The sequence below is a fragment of the Equus quagga genome, unplaced genomic scaffold, assembly GCF_021613505.1.
Source record: "Equus quagga isolate Etosha38 unplaced genomic scaffold, UCLA_HA_Equagga_1.0 251_RagTag, whole genome shotgun sequence".
In the NCBI taxonomy this organism is placed as follows: domain Eukaryota; kingdom Metazoa; phylum Chordata; class Mammalia; order Perissodactyla; family Equidae; genus Equus; species Equus quagga.
In genome coordinates this window covers 1958262-1974228 of record NW_025799859.1, presented here as the reverse complement: position 1 = coordinate 1974228, position 15967 = coordinate 1958262, and the positions used below count along the sequence as shown (strand labels likewise).

At 37.9% G+C, this 15967-nt stretch overlaps 1 protein-coding gene across 1 annotated transcript in view; it reads right to left on the bottom strand.

Annotated features, from left to right (window-relative positions):
• Positions 1-13831: 13831 nt before the first annotated feature.
• The window catches only part of LOC124233807 (histamine N-methyltransferase), a 40662-nt gene continuing 38526 nt past the window's right edge, over positions 13832-15967 (bottom strand). Inside the window, exon 6 of the mRNA XM_046651026.1 lies at positions 13832-14540. Within this exon, the coding sequence (XP_046506982.1) occupies positions 14185-14540 (356 nt within the window). The 3' untranslated portion in view covers positions 13832-14184. The remainder of the gene's footprint in view (positions 14541-15967) is intronic.

Here is a 15967-nt window from a genome sequence, read left to right as displayed (position 1 = left end):
TTCTCAATATATACAAACATAGAATCATTATGTTGTACGCCTGAAACTAATATAATGTTGTATGTCAATTATATCTCAATTAAAAAAAAAGAAGTGGTCTGTGTATGAGTTGATAACTACAGCAAGGAGGACTGGTTTGTGGAATAGCCTGATCATCTGAGATTCAAAGTTGAGTATTTCCATGGAGAAAGAAGAGAAAACAGGAAGAAAGGAGCAATGAAGGGATAAGAGGACAGCCATCCCTCCTGCCAGCCCAGTGTGTGAGTGCAGAAGGGCTAACAGCTTTGGTTTGAAAGGGCCATGGGGGAAGTGGTATCCTCAAGAGAGAGTCAGAGTCTAGAACATAATGTATCTAATTATAATGGACCAGGAGTTTTATAAGTCACAGAGGAAGAGTTTTAGGAATTGAGTGGTTAGATGATCAGAAAAGGATTTAACGGGGTTTAAAGTATAGAGAATGAAGAATAGACTGTGTGGTTTTCTTTTGTTGAAACTTTGACTTTCTTTACCTGCTGACTTATAGCTTTGTCTAATTATGGAGTGACTAATTTCTTCTCATGAGGCAAAGTGCACAGGCATGAATACATATGTACTGGGTTGTATTTAAGAGATAATCTTCGCTGGGCTGTGATGCACTATACCTAGGAGATAGGGTATAGAAATTGGGTGGAAAACAGAGTTTGGCTCAAGATGGTGAGATCTCTATAGATTGAGAAATTTGCATGGAACTGGGAAGAAGGGGTTATTACAATGTAAGGTACCAGATCTGAAATTGAGCCTGTCTTATTATTATGGGAATGCTCCTTCCACTGTCACACTAAGGACAATATGTCATGCCCCAGTATTGGTAATATAGAGTTCAAGGATGGGAGGAGGAAGAAACTGACTTACATAGATTTTGAGTCCTTACGTGAGTGACAGATACATATTTTGAAAGTCACAAAAGCAAAATTTTAATTTATTTTTCCACAAATCAGACTTACTTTTTGTCTATTTCAACTTCATTTCCACCTAATGGTGACAAATATAATCCTGTCACGTTTAGGCAAATTCAGACGAATAATAGATTATTTAGTCATTTCATGTAGAAGCTCAAATTCAGACACTTTTTCTCTATCTATCCTTCTCTCTAGTGTCAACACTAGAAGTTTGGGGTAGGAGAGGATTTAAATTCATTGTGAGAGAAAGCCAGTGCTTACATTTGATCTGTATAGTTAAAGTGATGTGAGCAAACATGGTACCATGGCCTCTGTCAGCAATGCATCATGATCACTGTCATCCGCTGGGCTCTCACTGGCTTCCAGTCCCGCTACCCAAGCAGCCCTCTATGATTGCGTCTCCACATCATCAGTATGAGATCTGTTGAGGACGAGTGGCCGTCTCTCAGCCCTTGCACCCATTTGGGTGGTAGTGAGGGGAGTGGATAGGGATCTTAGGAATGCTTGCTCAAGCCACTCTCGAACCTATGGGAACACATATTAGTGTGTGGTGTCCTCTGTTGCCTTCTCTTGTTCTTACAAACTTAGTCACTAGAAGTGACAGTTTTACTCTGCAGTAGCCACCCATGATTGCAGAAAGATTACTCCATGATGTTTGCTGTCTCCCTGGGCTTGACTGAAAGTGGAAGACCCAGACACACTGTATTATCAGACCCTTAATTTAAAATGGATTTTCTGTGTTACCTCACATATCTGACATAGAGTTGGGCATATGTGTTTCACCCTAAACCCTAACAACAAGAGGAATTCTCTCTTAGGTCTAACATTCTTAAGTTTCCGATAACTGTACCCCCTATTCTTAGTTCAAACCATCTTTAGTTGGTGAAGACATGGGAGGTTGGCCAGGGCAGGGAGAGGAGATCATTACATGCTGTAGTCATATGCTTTATCCCCGGAGCAAGACATCTGATGCTCTTGTTGTTTGGTTCCCCGTGAGGAAAAACCTTTGGGGATATTGTTTGATAAGACATATCGTAGGTTTTTATTTTCTCCTGAATTATCTATTTTTACTTTAGTGAAAAGCTTGAGTGTTTGGGGTGATAAATGAAATAACAGACATGGCAATTGGCAAACTCTTTGAAAGAAGGGTGCTATACAAATGGAAATAACTGTTTTAAATTCTTGAGAATGAGAAAGAGAGAATGAGCAGATGGCTCGTCATGCTTTCATTGGCTTTCAGGTTTGTTCCAAATGGCAAACTATTGCCTGGGCAAATATTTGGAATCAAAATGACCCTACTCCATTTGTTCAGAATATTTCAGTACTCTGTATACTATGCAAGTCATGTTCACCATTATAAAAGGACATAAAACTTGCTAGGAAAAAAAAAATCTGTGATTTATTAGAGCACTAGGATGGAGTTTGAAAAGAAAGCAAGTGAAGGAACAGATATCCATCACCAAATGGCAAAGAGGCTATCGGAGGAAGAAATGAGTCGAGTGCATTGTGGAATTTACAGTTAAGGTGGCAGAACTTTTATCTAGGGGGGCAAACTCTATATGCTTCATTGTTATAGGGACCAGAACTATTTTCAAATGAAAGGTTTATCTTGAATTATGGATTTTGTTCTAGATAAGTCAAAGAGAATATCATGTAATTTTAAGAGAACCAATTATCTTTATGACTAAATAACATTTACTCTTTTTTTTTTTTTTTTTTTTGCTTTTAGTTAAACGTGATAGCACTGTGGTTTGGAATAGCTCTTGAGAATAAAAATAAGGCAGAATGATACATGAATGAAGAGCATCAGTCAAATGACTTGGACCTAAAAAGAAAGGAAGAAAAAAATTGAAGCATAGTTAATTAGTAGTATGAACTAAATTTTGGAGAGTGAGAACTGGATCTCTCAATGCACCAGTTTATTATTACTTGAGACTGACTTAAAAACAGACTGTGGCACAGCCTGTGCAATCAGATGGGCCTAGGCTGAATTCCCACCGTGCCACTTAATAGCTGTTTGACCTTAGGCAAATCTTAACCTGTCTTAGGTTCTACAACTTACCCAAGTATCAGTTTCTCCCTCTGTAAAATGGAAATATTAAGACCTACTTCATGATTTGCAAGAGTGCAATGAAATACATATTATATTGCTTAGCATAGTGCCTGGGATATAGATTTAGGATTTTGTAGCTCGTCCCTCCCAGTAAATTTGCTATGCAAAGGATTGCACTGCTATCTTCTGAACTACGTGAATTTTCATTCAAAGATGTTTGGGAATAAACTCAATGAAAGAGCCTATTTTCTCTGCTTTTCCCCACTTAATGACTGAGTAAAACTGAAGGCCCAGTATCCCACTGGAAGAAGGCTGAGACCTAGATATTAGAGTTTCCTTGAAAGAAAAAGCAGATTCATTCCTTCTGGCTATGCTTTGGTTGCACTCTCTCTAAGCAATTGTTTCATTCTGGCTGTGATTTTTATATTTGTCATTATTAGAAGTTGGGCAAATATAAATTAATCCACCACATCCCAAGCTAATGGTCGTTCCTGAAAGTAGAATCTGTTTATTCTCCTCATGTTGTGATGGATCCTAGAAAAGGGCATCGCGTGGGAGAATGGGAGTGGGAGGAGTCTGTAAAGAAAACAACAAAAAAGCACAATGGAGTTGCTTCCAGATCCTGCTCAATGTGTCCTGTCCATGAAATCTGTTTCTTTAATCCTCTACTAAGAACTAATTGCTTTACATTCCCTCAAGTCATTTCTACAGCTCGATTTTGCATTTATGTCTCACTTTATCTTGTATTACGTTTGTTTTCTTTCTTGTCCGTCTCCCTTAGCAGTCAGTAACCACTGTGAAAGCCAGTCTGAGTCTCCTCCTTCGCTGCCTGCTTTCCCATTGTCCCCAACATCTGGTCTCACACACAAGTGTCCAAATAAGGTCAGCCTCTATCCGTCATTCCCTCTCTGCAGAACCCCAAGACTTGACAGTCTTGGTTACTGTGATTGTATCCATGGAAATGCATGTTCTTAATTGGGGAACTGGGGAGATTTTTCAGGTAACTGTACTTATCTAATACCCCATTTTGAGGTAAGAAAGATGGAAGCTTCTGGAACCAGTTGCCCTGTAATGCAGAACGCCCTTTCTCGTGCTGCTGCCTTCCAGCCGCTTGGCTGAGAAATGCCACAGACTGGGAAAGCTCGCCTCCAAGCCAAAGCACATCTATTTACACAGTTGTGGCTGTTTCTGTTTCAATATTACATTTACTTCTCCACAGCTCCTCTCCCTTCTCAGTAATGTTTTTTCAGTGTTCCACGTAAATTCTTCTATTTTTCAAATTATTGATCTGAAGGGGGCAGGCGTGGGGGCTCTTGCATGGAAGGAAAAATCACTTGGCATATGTAGTTGCCTTGAATGCCTGACATTTGAGTTTAGTTGTTACCCTACGAAAAATTAAATAATGTCTTTTTAAGGCACAAAACTGGGACTGTTACAAACTCTGATTTACATAGCCATGGGTATCTGGGCAGGATCTGAACATATTTTTCTTGGTGGGAAATGATTATGTCTTACAGATGCTTTTAATACTATTGTGCACAAGCCAGCAGACCTCTGTTCTTTTTGATTGGAAAATGTAAATCACACTTAAGAACTGTTCCAAAAGGAGTCCTGAGCTTAGTCCTTGGATGCAAAGTTGCAGCTCACTGCAGATTCTGATAGTTGAGTTACAACTCACTAAAAATCAGGGGTTTAAAATGGAAGCGCTGACAAACCTTCAAGCCAGGGCAGCACAAATGGTGCCTGGATAATTTATAGTCTACAGGCAGCTCTTGGGTTTATTATCACAATGACAAATGCACTGTCATTGTTAATAGGATATTTCCCAGCAAGGGCTTCTTGTTATGCAAGCCAGGTTCGGTATGTCATGCAGCATGATAGCAATAAAGTCTACAAGAATTTGTAATGAACTTCAATTACTAATAGATTATGGTTAATGGGAAATATGTGCAGTAAAGATATGGGTTTTTATATGCGCCTTCTGGTATTCTACAAGGCAATGATTTATGCTACAATTTATGTTAACATTTTCTACTACGAAAAGGCCCAATTTGGTAGAAAGCCACTTCATCCATAACAAATATTTAAGATAATTTTGCACGTAATATAAATGAAAGTATAAAATTAGATATTAATCTATTTAAGTTTAGCATTTTTATTTTTATTGAAAATGGAGGCTTTTTCTCTTCTGAGTAGTACTGTTGGTTAAAAATTCTTGCTATACAACAAAAGCATGAGATATATTGATGTCTTTGAGTTAAAAGTAAATTTTGTATGTTAATTTCTTTGTTTAGCTTCCTGCTATAATTAAGGACCCAGTTAAGATTTGATATATACTAGTGTCTTGCTTATTTAAGTATTATTTCAAATTAAGAAAACCCACAAGTATTCATGTTAAATTAACATAAATTTGTATTCCACATCACAATTCCTCTCGCTATAGAGATTGAGAGCTGTGATATAAGTGTGGAAGTGCTTATATAAATGACTTTTGTTTATATGAAGTGTGTGTGTGTGGCATACACTCAGACACACACACATATATGGTCTATATACATATATATACATTTATAAAAACTGACAAAATTGAAAAATGCTAACCACAGCTTAGACAATTATACACCAAAAAACAAAATTCAATAAAATTAAAACAAAAAAAAAGAAACAATTCAGCAAAAGATTTTAAGTTAAATTGTAGTGAATTTTGAATATGAAAATAGAGTAGGCACAATCATGGGAATCCATTTGAAAGCATTTATCCAGTGCGCGTGTGTGTGTTTGTAACAGCTAAGATTTGTAAAAAATTGGTCTTTAAATTCATAAAACATGTTTTTAATGTTATTCATTTTCTTCTAATCCATGAGTTCATTTTTTTTATAAGTCCTATATGACATCTCGCAAATGGTGGGTATGGACATATGAACACCTGTGCATTTACTACTGTCCTTACTTGAATAACCTTTGAACCGTGGTTTTTCCCTCTGATGGATGATGGAGCTAAGAATGAATGAGAGGCCTTGGCATCTAAGAGTTAGGCTTGGGGTTGGCCCAGTGGCATAGTGGTTAAGTTAGCACACTACGGTTTGGCAGCCCAGGATTCGTGGGTTCGGATCCTGGGCACAGACCTAGATACCACTCATCAAGCTGTGCTGTGGCCACGTCCCACATAAAAAATAGAGGAAGATTGGCACAGAGGTTAGCTCAGGGACAATCTTCCTCAAGGAAAAAGAGGAAGATTGGCAATGGATACTAACTCGGGGCCAAGCTTCCTCACCAAAAATAATAAAATAAGAGTTAGGCTCTTGGTCTTTGGAGAAGAAACCCAACTCTGCCGCTTCTTAGCTTACGCTGTGTACAAATCCATCTAAACCTATCCAAACTCAGTTTTCATCTAAAAACTGAGAATAATACGTAAAGAATCCCTTTTTATTTTGAAAATTAAATGTAATTACATGTCAAAATTTTGTATAGTACCTGACACATAAGTGCTCAGTTCATCTCAGATATTTTATTATTTGCAGCATTTAGAGAAATATTGTCTAGGTACATCAGTGAATGACAATATATCTATAATTATTCTATTATGATTATTATCAATATTCCTTACAAGCTTCAGTACCTTACAGGTTTCGAGGCTCTGGTGAGCCAGAGAATCATCTGGTTGATCTATAAAAAGTCAGATTCCTGGGCCTCACACATGGTTCAGATCTAGAGTAGAACCAAGAAATTTGCATATTTAATTAGCCTCCCAGGTGATTCTTCTACCTACTGACACTTTAAAAGCAGTGTTTGGGTATGATTTACAGCATTTGTTGATATTCATGTCTCCATAACTTGTTGAAACAGAACTAAATACTGTGATGAATAAATAAGTCATCTCCTAGGTGAGTATTTGACATCACGCAGGTTAAACATCTAGAATTCAGGTGATTGATAAAATGGGTACACTTCTCATCTTGGTATTTTGCCCTATTTGGAAAAAAATTTTTTTTCCTCAAAAATAGTGACCCATGCTCCTAGACCCAATAGAACCTATGTTGTATTTTCCAAAGTTTTTCTCTTATTTTCTCAGTGTTCCTTTTGGCCTGGTTTATAGATTAGAAAAAAGATTCTGAAAAAGATGGGAAAGACTTGGGTCTGATTACCCTACTTGTGGTAGTCAGGGCATAATCTTTCTCCCAATAAGTTAACATTGTACACAGATGATAGAATGTTGTTTCTCTCTCATATAACAGTCTTTGGGTAGGCAGTCCACCCTGAGGTGGCCACGTGGCTCTTTCAAGTCCAGGGATCCAGCTTCTTCTACCTGTTGCTCTGCATTATCTATGGCATTGCTGCTCTTGTCTGCATGGTCTGAGATAGCTCACTATCACATTTGCATTCCAGTCATCCAGAAAAGCAGAAGAGGAGAACATACCTCTTCTTTTGTCAGCAGAACCCACAAATTGTGTTACTTCTTCTCACATCCCATTGGCTGGAATTTAGACATCTGACTACATGTAGCTCTAAGGGAGTATGAAATGTAGTCTTGCTCTGGGCAGCCATGTATCTAATTAAAAATTAGATATTATGTTACTAGAGAAGAAAAGGAGAATTGCTATTAGGAAACAGTCTCTGCCATGTTACCTTACAACTCTCTGGCCAGCTGGAGCTACACAGGCCTTATTATTTGCCATTACACAGTCTCTTTTTCTGTGGATACCCAATAACTGAGAATACGTTTACACAAGATCAAAATGATAGATCAATTCACTGGGATTGTCCTTCCCTGCCCAAGAGGTCAGGCCACAGCCATGTACGAGCTGCCTTTTGAAGGTAATACATTGTTGGATCAAAATTGACTAAGCCAGACAGGTGCTCTCTTTGTACCAGAGTCACCAGGTGAGATTAGTCCCCAGGAAATAGAGTGAAAATTCGGAGGCTAGGAGGTAATTACTATAATGAGGCTTTGAGAGTTAGGAGAGAAAGGAACAGAGAATCAGCGAGTCACTTTTAGAGGCAGCCAAGATGTGGTGGTTAAGAACATGGTCTCTGGGGTTCATCTGTGTGGGATGGAATTCTGGTTCCACCAGCCATGAGAATGTGGGGGAAGTTATATAAGCAACTTAAACCTCAGTTTCCATCTTTGTGAAATTGGGATAAAAATAGTAACTACCTCATAAGCATATTATGAGGATTAGATTAAATAATGTAACAGTGCCAAACACATCATAAGCCCTCAATAACTATTAACTATTATTAATGTGGAGTACTTAAAATTCTTTAAGGTTGGTTTTATTTAGCAAAGAATCTTCCTCCACGATCAACTCCTTTTCAAGCAGGAAATCTATAAATTAGAGAGACCAAAGAAAACACAGGGAAGCAGCTAAGCCTGGGAGCCAATGTTTACTCCAACTTTCCTAGGACACACAGATGGGAAACCGATGGGTTGCCAACTTTGCCCAAACAAATCCATCCCATGAGATTTCTTCTGAAGCAGTAAGCCCTCGCTAATTTCCTTGTCCCATTTTCTGGATATCTTTTATAAAATTAGAAAGAGTTCAGATTCTTCTCCCAATCAGACCTGGAGAAGTAAAAATATTAATAAAAATAATAATAAACAAACCACAAAGGCTGTAAAGCACCTCCCATTAAAAGCTATTGTGGAGTAGATTAAGCCTCTTGGAAAACGTCCAGAACAGTAGCAATATCTTGCTAAATAAGCCAAGGCTGCAATGTGCTTGTGCTGATAATAAGTAGCATGGATCAACGGCCTCTTCTACAAAACCCTGGGATTTATGTCCAGTCTGCCTGCATCGGAAACTAGAGAATTAACTCCTGAAGCCCATCCATCAACACATGTAGAAAAAGGAATCACAGTATAGAAATGAAATTAGCATGAAATTAGTTAGCTGTAAGACATAAATAGAGGTACTGACATTTTCCTGCATCTTCTGTATCAAATGTCTTTGGAGAACTCACCAAGCTTGGACTGTGGTTGATGGCCCCTGTGATTTATTTCAACATTTTCTACCCTGGGCAGGTTGTTTGCAAAGTCCTTCAAGTATCATTAAGACGAATCAGGAAACACAGATAATTCTTCAAGACAAGAATGTGATCATAGGAAGACGCTGCTTATACAGAATATCCACAATGTGTCATTGCAGCCTCCAGAACAGCACATCACTGTATTTATTAATCCATTGGTACAGAGATTATGGCAATCTGACATGGAGCCCTAATGAATTTTTGGCACGTTTGGAAATTGTGACTGTCGTTGCCCAGGGAGGCTCTTAAATCATCTCCCTTTTTACTGCAGTTGCCTTTTCATGGTGTATATCACATTGAGAAATGGGTTACACGATCCGTAGCTTTAACTACCCTGCATTAGTTGATCGCATACTATGGATGTGTATTGCACAGTGTATGAATCATAGGAGAACTAGGATGTGGGTGGCAGATAATTTAAACATGAAATTGATGATGCCTGGGACCTCGTAGGAACAGAGGTAGAGAAATAAAGGCAAAAGTCAAGGCAAATGGTTGGGATAACCCAGGTATTTATGACTAGATTAAAACAAACATTAGTGAAGCCTGGTGTTTAGAAAGAGTGCTAGTTCATCATTCAAGGAGTTGATTTTTTATACTACCCTTTGACCCTTCGACTGCTTCATCTTCCCTTTTGTAATCAGATCCCCTTCAGTGTGCAGATTGACATTTGAGGGCAAAGGCAATTTAGTTCTATAAAGTCTCACTCTTTTTAAAGATAAGCTGCATCTAAGATGAAAGAGGATCATAAATTTAGTTTGCCTAATATGTGGACACATAGTGTGAAGTCAGAAGGTTTAGGGTCTAGCTTACCACCTGTTACTAACATGCTTTGATTGCTGGGCTAAGTAAGCTGAACTAACTTGTCAGGATCTCAGCTTCCTCACTTTCAAAATGGGATAATCATCAATCTTTCAAACTCATTAAGAATCAGATGAGATCTTACATGCTGTTCTAACTAGGACATTTGAGAGGGCAGAGGCAGACACCCACAAGGATACCTTGGGGAAAAGGATATTTGTCTTCAGGATAGACATAGAGAGGAGTTGGAAATGGCGAAGAGCATTACTTGAGGCAGCCAATGCTCATCTCTCATTCAAAGGCCATGTGGTCTTATACTCCCGGCATCCCTTTCTCTCTTCAAGTCTGCTCCATTCCTCTCTTTCTAACTGTGGCATCCTAGTGAATTCCTCCCGCATTTGGCCCACAGTGCCTCCTCCGAACTTGAATCTATCTTATGACTTGTCAGCTCAGCTAATGTAGAAAGCCACCTAGCCTCCTGATTGTTCTTCAAATATGTAAGCTCATTCCCACCCACATCAGGGCCTTTGTCCTTGCACTTCCTTCTTGAAATGGTCTCCCAACTCCTCGCATGGCTTGCTCCTTCACTTCATTTAAATCTCTGTTCACAATCTTACCCTTTTAAAAAGGTCTTCCCTGACTACTCCAACTAAAATTATACCCTCTGGTACCCTTTTCTCCTTATCTACTTTTAGTTTCTTAACAGTGCCTATCACTATTTGGCATATATTTATTTTTTTGTCTGCTCTCCCAATAGAAATCTGGTTAGGGACGTTGCGAACTTTGTTTTCTTTATTACAGTACGTTCCTTGCTTAGAGCAATGCCTCACACAGTAAGTATTGGTGGAATGTATATTTCATGAATGAGTGATAGAATCAATGCCTAATTTCCTAAAATTTGTAATTCCAAATTTCTAGGAGAAGAACTAAAAGAATCCATTTTATATTTTTCAAGAGAAACCACTCCAGTTAATTTCTGGCCAGCCTATGAGTTGCCATCCTTGTCAGCTGCCCACCCTCAGACAGGGATGGGAGGGGGCCACTTCTCATGGTACAGAGAATAAGCACTTAGAGCATCAGGCAGGCAGATTCCCTAAGATGAGGCTTAACTGTCCCAGTCCTGGTGGCACCTTGGGCTTTGTGAAGCACCAGCTCAGCTCTAATAGACACGGAAAGGCCATATGCCTTTGGCTAGAAAGGTCAAGAAAGTAGGTTGACTCCTTTAGTTTCAGTCATAATTTTCCTTAATTTTAACTTTTTTTGTCTTCTCTGCACTTTATATTGAATTTTTATGAGCAATTAATAATCATAGCTAACATTTTTGAAATTCCTCATGTCTGACACTTTATGAGTATATTTATGTAGCTTAATTCCTGGAATCCTCATGACAATCCTCTGAGGTAAGAACTATGATTATCTTCATTTTGAAGATGAAGTAATGTGAGAATAGAAAAAAAATAAGTTGCCTGAAATCACCTAGCAAGTAATTAACAAAACCAGGATTTGAACCCAAGATTTCTGGTCTTGCCACTCCATCTAACAAGACTATTTTATACATTTATTCCCCTGTGGGGCTTAGCAAGAAGTCCTTGTTTTCTTAGAAATAATATTCTGATCGGATAAATACCTACAAATATGCTTTTAATATGACAAAATATTCTGTTAGCCTTCTTACTAAATAAGCATTTTAAATACATTAAATATATATTTGGGTCTGTGCAGTTTCACAGACTTAAGATCTAGTATTCTGTGTGACCCTTGCATCTGTTTATATGGATGCACACCAGAAATTTGAAAATTTTTTTGCCCAGATTGGCAGAGCTTTCAATCAAGAAAGTTGCCAATTTTTATAAGCAAATATCAAGGTCTTCAAATACTGTGCTCCACTTAATGTTTTCTCTTTGGATTTTGGCAATACTCCCTAACAACAAATTTAAAAAAGGGCCAGAAACACTTTAAATAAAGTTAAGGTTTATATTAATACTAAGGGCAACAAACAGTTTTCTTGTGTTTCTTGAGATATGTTTACAATAAGAATATAAACACACAGGTGTAAGATAGATACTTGAGGAAGAATTCACTGAACACCATTATTGAGCATCTTCCATACGCATGGCACCATGTTAATCACTGGGAGATGTACAATGATGTATAAAACAACATTCCAATTCATGCTGCAAGCTTTTTTCAGAACCACAAGAACAAAGTTGAAAAGTCAATATGTGACTGCCACAAATCCTTTGTAATATCATGCAGTGCAGGCAGAAGCCAACAGTTCCATCCCTTGCACCTATGCAGCTTTACACCACTGACTGGTAGGTACTCATGAGGATTTTCTCTTTAAAAAATCTTGATTGTTCCCGTTACATTAAATTGAAGCAGGTGAGATTTTAAGGGCTATATAGAGATGCAAAAAGGGCCATATTTACAAATATCCATCTATAGACTGCTTTTCTTTTCTATCTTTAAGCGTGTGCTTTTTAGAAAAGGCCATAATTCGCCCTGTAGTCTTGATTTCCATCCTTTTGGTGAAGTTTTTTAAGATCATCATGGCCCATATCCATCAATTATGTGTGCCTCGTGTACTTCCTTTGTCAGTAGTACATATCAGTATGATTAATGGTTCAGGGTTCATATTCAGGAATCTGATTGGATAACTGTCATTTCATCTGTTGGAACTTATAATTCAAAAAACATTGATGAAGTTGTCCAAGAAAAGAGAGCAATGCAAGTCAGTTTTACTTATGATGAGCAACAAAGCTTGGTTTGTCAGCATGAATAGGCTCTGTCCTCCAGTGTACTCCCTGGGCCTCAGCTAGATCATCAGGGAGGGGCAGTACCTCTTCCAAATGATTCTACTGCAGCATTAAGCGGTAGCTCTATAGTGTGAAAGAGTGAATATCATGCTGTGTGGAAGGCTCCATCACTGGAGAATCAGGATTCATGAGCTCTTGAGTAATACCTTACTCTTGTTTTGTTTCCAACAGGGAGTGGTAATTATTGACTCACTTTAAAAATATATTTATTTATTATCAAATTACTTACTTATCTAAATAGATGTATTGTTTTTATAAGAATGATAGATGTTTATTATCAAAGATAAAATTAAAAATATCAAATAAGTTTTCAAAAATCCCCTGAAATCCTCTTGTCCGAAGATGACTTGATCTTAGAGGAGATCTTAGACTGAGTGACATAAGGCACGATAGAGTATTGAAATAGATTCAAGCTTTTCTGGAAATTTAGTAAATGATAAAATGTGTATTTTAAGTCACTGGAGGTTTTCTTCTTTTCAAGTAAATTGTGTTGATACAGCTGGCTATCTTTCTGAGGGGAAACAGCTGTTCTCAGCCTCACTCTTTATACTTACATAAATTTCAAACATATCAAAGATTTAGTTTTTTAAAGTGAAACTATAAAATTATTATGATAAAAAATGTTAATATTTTAAAACTTTGGTTTTAGAAGACCTTTTTAAAATGTGTCAGGGGGATAGCCCAGTGGTGTTGTGGTTAAGTTTGTGCACTCTGCTTCAGTGGCTGAGGATTCATGGATTCAGATCCCGGGTATGGACCTACACCACTCATCAAGCTATGCTGTGGCAGCCTCCCACATACAAAATAGAGGAAGATGGGCACAGATGTTAGCTCAGGGACAGTCTTACACACACACACACACACACACGTGTCAAAAACCCAGAAATTAAAAAAAGAAAAAAATTAAATTTGACTGAATAAAATAGAAAAACATCAGTATATCAAGAAACAAAATATTATAAAATCATAGATAAAATTAAAAGGGAAAACAAAATAGGAGGAAATGGCAACACATGACAAAGAGTTAATTTTGTAATATCCCAAAAGTGCTTACTTTTTAGTAATCAATAAAAATAAGACAGAAACTACAATAGAGGAATGTACAAAGACAAATACTTCTTTGCAAAAGGGGGGAAATCAGTAAACATATACTTTCTTAGTGTTCAAGGTATCAATAAGTATATACTTTACCAGTATTTAAAGAATTCATAGCATACACTTTATTAGTATTCTGGGAAATTCCAGTACTATCAACAAATGGAAAGGATTTTATTGTCAATAAGCCAGTGAAACTTAGTTGTCTCATTTTTCCAGCTGACGCAGTATTTAGTCTGCAAGCGGTCTCTTTACCTGGAGAAAGGATGGGGATAAGACCAGCAGTCATATGATTCTACATGGAACTCCAAGAATGTCTTGGAATTTTCTAGGTTTTACATGAAAGAGACAATGCTTTATTTATGTTATGAGATATATTTGTAATTTTAATACAGAAATAAGTGAATGATGAACATTGTTCAAAATATAATTTTTGAAGACACTCTCATGATATTTATGCCTCAACCACTATGAAACTCAGGTTATTATTAAAAAGAACCTTTCCCTCTTTCTTTATACTGAATTCAGGTTCTTGCAGATCTTTCATAATTTCTGCCTTGAGATCAGGTGGTGCTGTTGAATTAAAGTTGCAGGTTTCTGTCAAAAAATCCAAAAGCAGGTCTCCATTTTCATTGCCATCAATAAAGCAGTCAGATATGTCCATGGTGGACAGAAGGTCGTAACATTCATACTTAATCCCCAACTTGTCCAGCATTTGAGTGAGGTCAACAGATGTGACATATAGGCAGAGGTCATCCCGGGGCAAGCGTGGTCCGTACTTTTTCCATAGCTTTCTCCAGCCACTGGTTCCTGTGCAACAGAACAAAGTTCATGCTTTCAATTGTTCTTCCTTTTATTTACCTACTCCGCCAGGCAGTACGTACACTAGGGGCTTGGAGTAGAGCAGTCAGTAAAGTGCGGGTGGGAGAGAGAAAGTTAAATAAATAAGTAAATAAATCATACATCAGATGGTGCTAATTGCTAATGAAAAACAAATCAGAGCAAAGAATAAGGAGATTCAAAGAGTTGGATGAGTTGCTGTTTTATGTAGGGTGGTCACAGAAAGTCTCTAATAATGTGATATTTGAGCAGAGACATGACAGCAAGCCATGTAGATATCAGAGGGAAGATTACTCCAGGACGAGAGAAGAGCAACTGTGAAGGAGCTGAGGCAGGAACATGCCTGGCATGTTAAGAACTAGTCAGGAAGCCAGTGAGATTGGAAATGAGTGAACAAAGAGTAGAGTGGAAGGAAATAAGGTTGGATAGGTGGTGATGGGAGTGGATATGGTGCCAAGTCATGTGGTGTGAGATGGGAAGTCATTGTAGTGCTATCTAATAGAACTTTCTGGACTGATGGACATGTTATATATCTGCATTGTCCAATATAGTAGCCACTAACCACTTGTGGCTATGGAACATTTGAACTGTAGCTAGTGTGACTGAGAAAATGATTTTTTTAACAATTTTTATTGAGTTTATGATAGTTTACAACCTTGTGAAATTTCAGTTGTACATTATTGTCAGTCATGTTGTAGATGCACCACTTCACACTTTGTGCCCACCCCCCACCCCCCTTTTCCCCTGGTAGCCACTAATCTGTTCTCTTTGTCTACATGTTTAACCTCCACATATGAGTGGAGTCATACAGAGATTGTCTTTCTCTATCTGGCTTATTTCACTTAACATAATACCCTCAAGGTCCCTCCATGTTGTCGTGAATGGGACGATTTTGAATTTTAAGTTTTATTTCATCTTAATTCATTTAAATTTCAACTTCAATAGTCAAATGTGTCTTCCATATTGGACAACACAACATCAGAGTAACTTAACCTGATTTAAGTTTTAATAAGGTCACTCTGGCCACGCAGATGAGACTAGACTCTAGGGGCATAAGGGCGGAAGTAGGGAGAACAATAAGAAGGCTACTGCAATCATCTGGGTGATAAATGATGGTAAGCTGGACCAGTGAACTTGGAAGGGATGAGAAGTGGTTGGATCTTTTATATATTACATTCCTAGATTCAATGTCACTTGCCAAAAATTTGGATATTTGGGTATGAGTGAAAGAAAAGAGTCAGTGACGACCTCAATGATTTTGGCCCAAGCACCTGAAAAGAGAGAATTGCTATTATTGGAAATGGGAAGAATGAGGGAGGAGCAGTTTTAAATGTATCATCAGGCATCTCATTCTGGAAACGTAAGCTTGAGATACCTATTGGACATTCAGGGGGTGA